This window comes from Mesoplodon mirus, assembly GCF_964341445.2.
Source record: "Mesoplodon mirus genome assembly, chromosome: 3".
Classification (NCBI taxonomy): Eukaryota; Metazoa; Chordata; class Mammalia; order Artiodactyla; family Ziphiidae; genus Mesoplodon; species Mesoplodon mirus.
This window is the reverse complement of record NC_138978.1, coordinates 108,028,941-108,041,507: the sequence shown is the minus strand read 5'-3', so window position 1 is coordinate 108,041,507 and position 12,567 is coordinate 108,028,941. Positions and strand designations below refer to the sequence as shown.

The window sequence follows — 12,567 nt, the reverse complement described above, 5'->3', positions numbered from 1 at the left end:
GGTATATGCCCAGTAGTGGGATTGCTGGGTCACATGGTAGTTCTATTTGTAGTTTTTCTAGGAACTTCCATACTGTTCTCCATAGTGGTTGTATCAATTTACATTCCAACAAACAATGTAAGAGGGTTCCCTTTTCTCCACACCCTCTCCAGCATTTCTTTGTAGATTTTTTTGATGATGGCCATTCTGACCAGTGTGAGGTGATATCTCATGGTAGGTATGATTTGCATTTCTCTAATAATTAGTGATGTTGGGCATCTTTTCATGTGCTTTTAGCCATCTGTATGTCTTCTTTGGAGAAATGTCTATTTAGATCTCCTGCCCATTTTTTGATTGGGCTGTTTGTTTTTTTTTGATATTGAGCTGCATGAACTGTTTATATATTTTGGAGATTAATCCTTTGTCTGTTGATTTGTTTGCAAATATTTTCTCCCATTCTGAGGGCTGTCTTTTTGTCTTGTTTATAGTTTCCTTTGCTGTGCAAAAGCTTTTAAGTTTCATTAGGTCCCATTGATTATTTTTGTTTTTATTTCCATTACTCTAGGAGGTGGGTTAGAAAAGATCTTGCTGTGATATATGTCATAGAGTGTTCTGCCTATGTTTTCCTCTAAGTGTTTTATAGTGTCCAGTCTTACATATAGGTCTTTAATCCATTTTGAGTTTATTTTTGTATATGGTGTTAGGGAGTGTTCTAATTTCATTCTTTTACATGTAGCTGTCCAGTTTTCCCAGCACCACTTATTGAAGAGACTGTCTTTTCCCCATTGTATATCCTTGCCTCCTTTGTCATAGATTAGTTGCCCATAGGTGCGTGGGTTTATCTCTGGGCTTTCTATCCTGTTCCATTGATCTATATTTCTGTTTTTGTTCCAGTGCTACATTGTCTTGATTACTGTAGCTTTGTAGTATAGTCTGAAGTCAGGGCGTCTGATTCCTCCAGCTCCATTTTTCTTTCTCAAGATTGCTTTGGTTATTCACGGTCTTTTGTGTCTTTATACAAATTTTAAGATTTTTTTCTTCTAGTTCTGTGAAAAATGCCATTGGTAGTTTGATAGGGATTGCACTGAATCTGTAGATTGCTTTGGGTAGCATAGTCATTTTCACAATATTGATCCTTCCAATCCAAGAACATGGTATATCTCTTCTCTAGGAGATTTTTGATGACAAATTCAATTTCCCTGATATATGCCTCTTCAGATGTACTGTTTCATCTTGTGTCAGTTTTTAGGAAGTTAGGTTTTCCAAGAAATTTGCCCATATATACAATGGAATATTACTCAGCCATAAAAAGGAACAAAATTGGGTCATTTGCAAAGACATGGATGGACCTAAAGACTGTCATACAGAGTGAAGTAAGTCAGAAAGAGAAAAACAAATATCGTATATTAACGCATATATGTGGAATCTAGAAAAAATGGTACAGATGAGCTGGTTTGCAAAGCTGAAACAGAGACACAGATGTAGAGAACAAACGTATGGACAGCAAGGGGGAAAAGCGGGGGTGGGGGTGGGGGTGGCGGTGGGAAGAATTGGGAGATACATATGTATGCTAATATGTATAAAATCGATAACTAGTAAGAATCTGCTGTATAAAAAAAGTTAAATTTAATTAAATTTAAAAAAAAAAGAAATTTGCCCATTTCATCTAAGTTTCAAATTTATTGATATAATGTTGTCCATGACATTCCTTTGTTATCCTTTTAATATTTACAGTATCTATATGGTAATGTCCTATTTTATTCCTGCCTTCAGTGAATTTTACTTTCTCTCCTTTTGTAATCAACCCTGCTAGGGGCTTATCAATTTTATTAATATTTTCAAAGAATCAACTTTTGATTTCATTAATTTTTGTCTTTGTCTCTCTTATTTCTTTGATCTCTCTTTTTATTTTTATTATTTCCTTTGGTCTACTTTCTACGGGTTTCATTTGCTCACCTCTTTTCAGTATCTGGATGAAAACCTAGGTCATTTCTCCTTTTCTAAAATAAACATTATTTATAAATTTCCCTACAAGAACTGCTTCAGTTGCATCCCACAAATTTTGGCATATTGTATTTCTATGATCATTCCATTTAAAATAATTTCTAAATTTCCTTGTGATTTCTTCTTTGGTCCATGAGTTATTTACTAGTATAATGCTTAATTTCCAAATATTTAGGCTTTTCCAGATATCCTATGGTTACTTATTTGTAATTTAATTCTGTTGTAGTGAAAGAATATACTCTATAAGACTTTAATATTTTTAAATGTATGGCCCAGCATATGGTCTATCTTGGTAAACAACCTATGTGCACTTCAAAAGAATTTACAGTTGTAGCTATAATGTTCTACAAATGTCAAGTAAGTCAAGGTAGTTAATAGTGTTGTTCAAATTTTGTATATTCTTACCAATTTTCTTCTAGTTGCATCAATTGCTGAAAGAGGGCTATTACAACCCCCAAATATAATAATGAAATTATCTATTTCTCATTTTAGTTTTTTAAGTTTTTACTTCACATATATTGAAGCTCTGCTATTAAGAACAAATACTTTCATGACTGTTATATCTTCCTGATGAACTGATACCTTTATCATTATCAAATGCCCCTTAGGATCTCTGATAATACTCCTTGTATTTCAATCTATTTTATGTGTTATAAAAATTGTCATTCCAGCTTTTCTATGCTTACTGTTTGTATAGTATATGACATATCTTTTTCCATATTTTTACTTCAACTTCCTTTTATCTTTATATTTAATAAAGTGTGTCTCTTGCAGGGAGCATATAGTGTGGCCTTGACTTTTTTATCCAGACTAACAAGTCCAAGGCTCCACCCCAAACCTACTCAAGCTCAATTTTCAATGTATGGGTAAGGAATATGGAGACATATATATACACACATGTACATATATTCTAAGATGCTTAGATGATTTTAACATAGATAAACCAAAGATGTGCACTCTACTACAACTAAAAGGATTGATCCCCACAATCTCAAAAGATAATGATTGAAAATAATTGCTACAAATAAAGGGCTTAAAATTCCTAAATTCTCATCTATGTGTTAGTATTTTTAAAACAAAAATAAGGATTCCAAATACCTTTATCTCATAAACATTCAGTTGCTTGCTTTCTGCCATACTCTTTTTTTTTAAGGCCTTATTCTGTTAAAAGTTAAAAATAAAGAATTATGTTTAATATCAAAGTGATTCAAACTTGCACTGTTACTGACTTAGACTAAAATTACTAACGTAAAGGAAAGCATTATTCTCTAAAACTGTAGTGAAAACATAGATTTTTTTTAATAGTTTTATTTTGAGAATCAGTACATACCTCCTGCTGGAGTTCTTCAATAATCTTGCTTTTATTTTCAACTTGTTTCCTTAAATTGTTACACTAAAAAATCAAGAGAAATTTAAAATATTTTGTTCAATATTCCAGTCAAAATAAATAATTTCAAACTAACCAAAATATTAGCATAGAGATCACTTCAAAAATCACGTCATTAAATAATTCCATTAATGTCAAAAATTATGTGAAGAAATACAAATTTTAATAGATTATCTCAGTACAAATTTGAAAATCTTAAAATGTCTTAATCTACTTAAAGAACACATGAATTCAATTACTTTAAGGGAAAAGTACCTTTTACTCAATCCCATACAGAGGGCTGAATTATATAATTAATTGGATTTTGGAAAGCCAGCCAGAGGATTAACTATAATTTGTCTTCTTTCTTATTCATTATTCCCCATTTATCATTTATGAGATCTCTTTTACTTATTATATTTGGGGAAGGGGAATAATATAATACTCTATCTCCTCTATAATACTCTATCTCCTCCTAAATACATTCTAATTCCTCTTACAGAAATACCATCTAAATCATTTTTTTAATATCTCACTTTGAGGGACTATTTCACCTGGCTACACGTGTAGAAGTGGATGAAGAGGTACTAGCCCAAGAAATATATGGAGTGCCATAAAAGCAGCACAGATTTCTAAAGGGTCCTAAAACATCACAGATATATAAGCTGTTCTAATTTCCATCAAAGTAGAAAGAAAATCCAACGGGAAAAAATTTTAATATCCACGATTAGCACAAAATGCTGTGTTAAATATTTTTCTTGAAACACTCATATGTAGTCATAGTCAGCAACTATTCTGAAACAGAATAAGGTATGATACTTAGGTTTACAAGTGATTTATTTTATCTAAATTTTAACGTGCACCATCCACCTCAACGGTCTATTTCAGAAAACTCAAAAGAAAACTAAAGAAGAAAAGCCATAGAAAAGTGAGAAACATTTTACTCATTATCATGCCAATTGGCAGGTATAAACATATTAGGTGAAACTATTTGTGTATACAATTTTTATTTATTAAAAAAATCAAAGACTTCCATTTTTGACAGAAAAATCACCTAGATACTCTGAACAAATTTCCTGATAAAAATAATTTCAAAGTAAATGTCTAAAAAATAAGGAATCTGCATACTTGAAATTACAACTTTAAAGTGTAGTAATAGTAGGTTTGGGGCTAGCATGAAAGGCAGCATTTGGCCTACGGGTATCTGCTGAACCTACCTAGAGTAAAAGAGATAGGAGATAAAACTCAGAGCTCACTAAAGGTAGAGAATCCAATAAGAGAACCCTGCATAGAGTCACAAACTCAAAGGACTACCTAGTCAGTGAAAGTGTAAACAAAAATAAATCTGCCACACTGAAGGGTACAGTAAGGAAACTTGTCTGTCTTGACCCTGGCACTAAGTAAATGGTATGGAAACTGTCCTGAAAATTTGTAGCCACGAAGTGGCCTTATACTGGGGAGGAGAGCGGGGCGGTCATTTAGAGCTGGATTCATGCTATCTCTATAATCTCAAAAAACTTCAAATGGAGAATTTACTTTAAAATGGGCTCCTCATTAGTAGTGTCCCCAAGAAAATCTTTCTGGGAGGATACCAATTTCAACACAAGCCTCAAAGAATTACCACAGGTGAAAAACCAAGGAATCAAAAAACATAAATAAGGCTCAAAGAATAAAAAGTCAGCAGAAAGAACAAAGAGCAAAATCAGACCTGAAAAAGATTCAGATATTGATATTATCAGACAAAGAATATCATATTAAAATATATTAAATATTTTTTAAAATTAAAGACTTGAAACTATGAAAAAGAAATGAGAGACCATAAAAGACAATTGAGCAGATTTTTTAAAGAACTAATTAAAACTTCAGTAATAAAAAATGTAATTAAAATTTAAAACTCAATAGACAGGAAAATAGTTTACTTCTTGGCCTTACCACATGAATGCTGAACAAATTTTTAAAATATCAGTTTGAAGTATCACCAGATTATTAACTTTGACCCAAAAAGCACATGTTTTATGTATTTCTCCATTCTTTAGACCATCAAAACTTATTCCCTTGACCCTGAGAAAACCATAATTCAAAAAGAGTCATGTACCAAAATGCTCATTGCAGCTCTATTTACAATAGCCAGGAGATGGAAACAACCTAAGTGTCCATCATCGGATGAATGGATAAAGAAGATGTGGCACATATATACAATGGAATATTACTCAGCCATAAAAAGAAACAAAATTGAGCTATTTGTAATGAGGTGGATGGACCTAGAGTCTGTCATACAGAGTGAAGTAAGTCAGAAAGAGAAAGACAAATACCATATGCTAACACATATATATGGAATTTAAGGGAAAAAAATGTCATGAAGAACCTAGGGGTAAGACAGGAATAAAGACACAGACCTACTAGAGAATGAACTTGAGGATATGGGGAGGGGGAAGGGTAAGCTGTGACAAAGCGAGAGTGGCATGGACATTAAATAAATAAATAAATAAATAAATAAATAAATAAATAAACTTATTCCCTTGAGAGTTAATATTGATGATCATATTTTTCTGCTACTCAGTTTTTCCTAAAAAAACTATCTTTATAACTGACATTACTACATATCATAAAAACCATCTTTATAACTGTAATTATGACAGTTCAAAAAATATGTATATTTTACTAAAAGGATAATGACATCAGATCTATCAACTCTGTCATTTTGACTGGCCCATCTCACTGTCCCTTATTTCTGAATAAACTAATGAAAATTAAAGTAACTTAAGTTTTCAATCCTTTTAAATTTAAATAATATCCAAATTTAGGACTAATTAATATATTTGGTGGAATACCCAGAAATTCTTGAGAAGATTTTAAACTATTACAGTTATTTTTAAGTCAAATAATTCATGTACAAAAAATCAAAGAATTTTATTCACCAAAATTCTAGGTAGAAGAAAATAGTGTAATTATTAGAGGTCGGAGCTTCAGAAAGTGAACTATGCTTTCCAAAGGACTACTCACTGACTCACTATACAGAAAGTCAAGTTTAAGACAAGTGTGTGGTGAAGGGCAGAGAAGGGAAAAGTGAATTGGTATTACCAGCCAGGCAGTAAAAACATTTCACATAAAGAAAGCAGAAATTTTTCTGCAGCTCCCTTGATTATAAGAATTGGAGAGATATCTAAGAGTGATTTTTAAAAGCATCTTGCCACTCTAAAGATATCCACAACAAATGCAGCTGCTAAGAGGATGAAATTTGGGGAAAGGGAAGAGATAGCTAAAGAGCAGTTTAATGAAGCTTTGCTCTTTGAAGCATTATGCAAAAACTCCTAATCCCAGAGCCTCTTCAAAGAAACCTGTAGTAAAAATCCTATACTACTCCTCGGGGAGGGGGAAGGGTAAGCTGGGACAAAGTGAGAGAGTGGCATGGACTTATATATACTACCAAATGTAAAATAGATAGCTAGTAGGAAGCGGCCACATAGCACAGGGCAATCAGCTCGGTGCTTTGTGACCACCTACAGGGGTGGGATAGGGAGGGTGGGAGGGAGACACAAGAGGGAGGAGATATGGGGATATATGTATATGTATAGCTGATTCACTTTGTTATAAAGCAGAAACTAACACACCATTGTAAAGCAATTATACTCCAATAAAGATGTTAAAAAAAAAAATCCTATACTATTCCTGAAAGCCTTCAAAGTGGAATTGAGATTTCTTTGTACAGGACAATGTAAAGGTTGGCCCTAAAGAATCTAGCCATACATATTTTGTTACAAAGTCTCTATTCCTAAATATTTTTCACATTTGATAATACCTTGTTTTCTAATATCTTCATTTGTTTATCTTTTTTTACAACTTCACATCCAATGCTTCGAGCCTAAAAAACATTATTTGACATCAGATTTTTAAAAAATGTTAACAGAATTTCTATTTTCTGAGTATCTTTTAGATATGGAATTATAAAGCTTAGTCTTATATTTCTACAAAAACATTTATCAGCTCTCCCAGTTTAGTTCAGTAACCTTTTTTTAAAAAGAAATTCTTTTTGTGTCTATATGTCAATGTTCATTATTCTTAGCGTAGTAGTGCTTTACAATATTTTATTAGCTTTCCCAGTTTATACTGAGTTTTTTTAAACTATATATAAATGTTTATAATCTGTTAAATATGTCTTTCACAAACATTTGTTAAACTGAACTTTGTAACAATCCAATGATATAGAAAAGTAGGTATCATTATCCCCACTTTAGATATGAGAAAACAAAGGCTCAGATAAACTACGTATGAAATAATAAATGTCTGAACTAACGTAGTGGATTGGAATAAAAGAAGAGTGTAATGAATTTCAATGTCAGGCAAAATATCCAAGAAATATTTGCAATTTGAATTCATCTCTCCACTCTCATCTCCTCACCTCTCATCTTTCCCTCCTCTCTCCACTCTCACCACTATCTTAAACTCCACCTTTCAGCCCAAAGAAACTTTGTCTAGTTGCTTAAATATGATGGACTCTCTCATACTTCATATACAATGTGTGTATGTGTATGTGTGTATGTGTGTGTGTGTGTGTTTGTAACTTGGAATACTCTTCTCCCTGATATACTTGTGCCCACACCTCTGCCTTCCACTAATTCCTATTAATCAGAGGTTTCAAAATGAATGTTGCTTCTTCCAGGAAGCTTGTCCTGACTCAAGTTTAGATAGATGCCCTTTCCATGGGCTCCAACAGCAATTACGTAGAAGACCTATGTTTTGATCTGGCCAGCATCCTTTCTTGGAAAGACTCTTTCAGTGTAAATTTCACAGTAATCCTGTTTAGTTCATAAAGCTTGATGGGGACTGATATGTCTCCAAGGATGGCAATGCAGCTCAGGCTTAGACAGATTACCCTAATTGCAATGAATGGCTCAGGTATAAGTGAGCTAAACTAGGCCAGAGTCTTCTCTAAGATTTTTTTCAGAGCTTTCAAGACTATTTTTTATAGCCTTCCAACTTATTCCAGTGCCTTTCACTGCTCCCTATTCCATTCTTAAAAATTAAAAATGTTACTTGTCTAGTGAAAAAACTTAATTGGATCACTATTGTCCACCAAAACAAATTAAAACCAAACTTAGCACCCAGAACAGTGCCTGGCACATCGTAGGTAGTCAATAATATTTGTGGAATGAATGAAAAAACACAGTCAAGGCTTTCACAATCTAGGTTGATCAACACAATCTATTTTGGCACCCTTTTCTCCCTCTATGTATGTTATATACTATAATCACGTCACATACTTTATACTACTCCACTTCCGTGAATAATCTTTCCTAAAAGCCTTATTCCTATCTCAACTCTTTGAAATCATTTCCACCAATCCACAACACAAATTTATTAATCAATTTATCAGTATACTTCATATTACTAAAGCATGAGCCTTTTATTTAGCCTAAAATATAAATCAACATTTATAAATGCTCACTATTTAAAGAAATTTAGAATCATGCCACAATTTCCTCTAGATATAAACCACATAAGCAAAATAACCCAACGTGGCCCCTATTTTTTTTTTTTTTTTTTTTTTTTTTTTTTTGCTGTACGCGGGCCTCTCACTGCTGTGGCCTCTCCCGTTGCGGAGCACAGGCTCCGGACACACAGGCTCCGCGGCCATGGCTCGCGGGCCCAGCCGCTCCGCGGCATGTGGGATCTTCCGGGATCGGGGCACGAACCCGTGTCCCCTGCATCGGCAGGCGGACTCTCAACCACTGCGCCACCAGGGAAGCCCGTGGCCCCTATTTTTAAGGTCAATAGCCTACAACAGCCCTTGGCCCACTCATTATTTATACAATAGTATACATTTTTTGACACGTGGTATTGCTTTTATGATTTAAAATTTGTGATAGAACCTTTTATTAAATACAACATACCTTTTCTTCACTCTTGTCCAATTTACATTTAACTTCATCTCCTTTCTGTTTTAGTTCTTCTTTCACAGATTCCAGTTTATTCCTTAAAGAAATGGAAGAGTGACATTGTAATAAAATCTATATTTTCATTTTACTCCCTTTCTGGAATTCCTAAAATGGTCGACTATTTAATTTTTTGTTGGTTTATATTTCCATTTTGTTTGATAATTTTTCATGCATTAACGTCAATAAGCACAATTCTACTCCTACATTTAAATTAATTTATACATTTATTTTGAAATTACTTAGATCTTTATAGCCATTTTTCCATAAAAAAAGAAACTCCTAGATAGGAAAACTTATTTCTTATTTAAGTCAAGAGTTCACTTTACTGTTTTCTTAGTCATAAATTAGTCATCATTCTAAGACATAGTCATAATGTTGTACAGATAAATTAGGGACATACATACCAGTGATTTTAAAGAAGAACTACATGACTGAGATATTTGCATATACCTGTATCCTTATATACGTACAGAGTATCTCTGGAAACTTACACAAGAAACCATGGTAACTCTGGGGAGGGAAACTGGATATCAGGAAGACAAAAGGCAAGCAAAACAGTTTTCTTTCCCCATGTCCCTTTGTCCTTTTGATTTTTACACCACATGCATGTATTATCCTTTCAAACTTTTTTCAATTTAAAATCTGTCTGTTGCATATGAAAACAATGGTGTTTTGTCTCAGAAGGATATTTAAAGCTATTAATAATTGTAGACTCTCTTGTTACTACAACTGATATGTTACTGGGTCTAATATAAATGCATGGAATAGTATTCAATCACGTGGAATAACTTGGCCTTGTAAGAACTGAATCTAGGATGTTTACTCTTCAACTGAGTTTAAAATTTTTAATTGGCATATTCTTACTTTTCCTAAATATATTTTTATTTACAGTTCTATAAGTCCATAGAGTAGACAGATGTACAAAAAGATATTATCCAAACAACTTGAATTCTCTTAAATTAAAAGCAGCTTTTCCCTAAAAAATATCTTCACTTTTTTATCCCCAAAATGTACAGCGGCTTAATCACAGATTTAATCTATAGATAACAGTTACTTCTGAAGAAGAAAAGTAAGCATAAAGGACAAAAGTAATCTTTAGAAGCATAGTAAAAGATGACTTTCCAAATATGGAAAACGGTTAAGTGCCAGGCACTGTGCTCAGCACTTTATTCACATTTCCTCATGTAATGCCCAGACAGTCCTATGAGGGAGATATATTAGGTCTAAGGAAATATCAAATAATTTACAATAGCTAAGTTTTAATGACCACATTCTTTAATCAAACAAATCAAAACTTAATACATCAGAATGTGAGTACAAACAAGAGCCCCCAAATATTTGGAAATCGTCTAAATTACTAATGGATTAAAAGGAAACTTAAAATACAAAAACAGATTATTTAGAAAATAATAAACATGAAAACACAGCATATCAAAAACCAGGTCACAGATCTACAGTAGTGTTAGAAAGTAAATTGATACCTTGAAACGTTTTTCATTATTTGAAAAAGAAAAAGATAAACCAAATATCAATATATTGATTTTTAAATATATCAGTTTTTAAAGTAACTAAAGAAAATATTAATATTTGACTGCAGGCAGGAAAAAGATTTGTAAGTATAAAAGCAATGGGAAAAAGGAAAGAGATTTAATACAAAATTTTTTTAAAAAAACTTCTGTATAACAAAATAATTACCCAAAGTGAAAGGAAAACAACAGGTTAGGGGAAATATGTGCTTTAAATAAAATAAGATAAAGGATTAATATGTTTTTTAAAGCTTAAATAAATGAGTAAGAAAATAATCGAGATATCAAAATATTAGTGGGCAAGAGGTATAAGCAATTTACAAAGAAGAAACTCTAGCAAACACACATGAAAAATTCCAAAGCTTACCCCAAACATGAAAATTATAAATCATAAGAACTATGAGTTGTTTCTACCTGTTATATTATCAAATAAATTAATGATAATATCCAAAAGTAATTAAAACATTTGGAACCAGCGTTTTCATAAAATATTGGTTGTATTTCATGGCTTACAACTGATAAAACCTATTAGAAACCATTGGTCTATAAAAAGTAATTGAAATAATTATTCCTATGACTCAATAAATTCACACTGGAAATTTATCCTATAACAAAAAAATCTCTATGTCCCAAAATGTTTACTACAGTATTCTTTATGATAGTGAAAAACTGGAAAATGTAAATATCCAAATTAAAATATTGTTATATCCACTTGACTGACTGGCATACAAGCATTAAAATAGATGATTGTGAAAACAACTAGAAACATAGATAATGCTTAAAGTAATATTAAATTTTTTAAATATCTCTTCTAAATTTTTTGGCATATGACTAGTATACTTTCTTAAATAAATATTAAATATTAGAAAGTTTATGATACTTTAAAATTAATTTCTACATCTAATATCACTATTTCAAACTAAGTATAAAATAGACATTATTATAATTTTATTTTTAAGCAGGATTCCAAAGCAATGATTTAAGTCTAATTTTTTATTTTATACTATATTCAACATAAGATTAATCTAAATTAACTACAACAAGTTAATAGAAAAGAAATACTATTTTGGGCCAGTCAAAAAAGGCCAATGCATTAGTCTTGCCTCAGTTGTATTTCTGTCTCTTCCAGATTTTCTATTTGTTTCAACATCCTTTCTTCTTGCTTTTTGCTGTTCTAAAGAAATAATCAGTGTGGTTTGTATTAATTATTTTGTTTCAACAAAAATAAAATTGAAATTAATATTCAAGACCTTTATCTGTCTTAAAATTCATTTAGTTATATATAAAGCAAGAGAATGGGTTATTTAACTTATACAGTTCCACACTAGTTTTCCAGCCTTACTCTATTCCCCTAATAATCTCTATATAGTAGCTAAAAAAACAAGTCTTACTTGCTGTTTCCTAGTGATACTTTGATACTTGTGTCCTTTGTTCATATTGTTATGGCTTCAAGGAATGCTTTTCCACTCATTGCTACTGACTGAACTGATAATTATTCATTTTTTAAGGCAAAAATCAATGCTGTATTCTCTCTGAAGCCTTCTCTTTCTCTTTCCCCAAGGCAGAAGTGATCCTGTGAACTGTGATAACACTTTGTCCCCCAAACAATACATATGATATACTATTTTAAGCTATTTGAGCATTTATTTTTTTATTCAGTCATAAACTAAAGAGGAATGATATTTTATTCATCATTGTATGCATATTATTACTAACCTCAATATGCATATTTTTCTTCTAAAACAAAGTATTTAGA

General features: G+C 31.9%; 1 protein-coding gene across 3 annotated transcripts in view; it reads right to left on the bottom strand.

Annotated features, from left to right (window-relative positions):
- The window catches only part of SYCP1 (synaptonemal complex protein 1), a gene marked incomplete at both ends in the record, with an annotated part of 173,016 nt that overhangs the window by 63,187 nt on the left and 97,262 nt on the right, over positions 1-12,567 (bottom strand). For 2 of the 3 annotated variants that reach the window (XM_082615944.1, XM_082615945.1), the window contains 4 exons: positions 3,082-3,144; positions 3,314-3,376; positions 9,241-9,322; positions 11,915-11,985. In XM_082615944.1, coding sequence (XP_082472070.1) covers positions 3,082-3,144; positions 3,314-3,376; positions 9,241-9,322; positions 11,915-11,985 — 279 coding nt within the window. Of the gene's footprint in view, positions 1-3,081; positions 3,145-3,313; positions 3,377-7,148; positions 7,212-9,240; positions 9,323-11,914; positions 11,986-12,567 lie in introns of all 3 variants that reach the window. The other variant, XM_082615943.1, reaches the window with a different exon arrangement.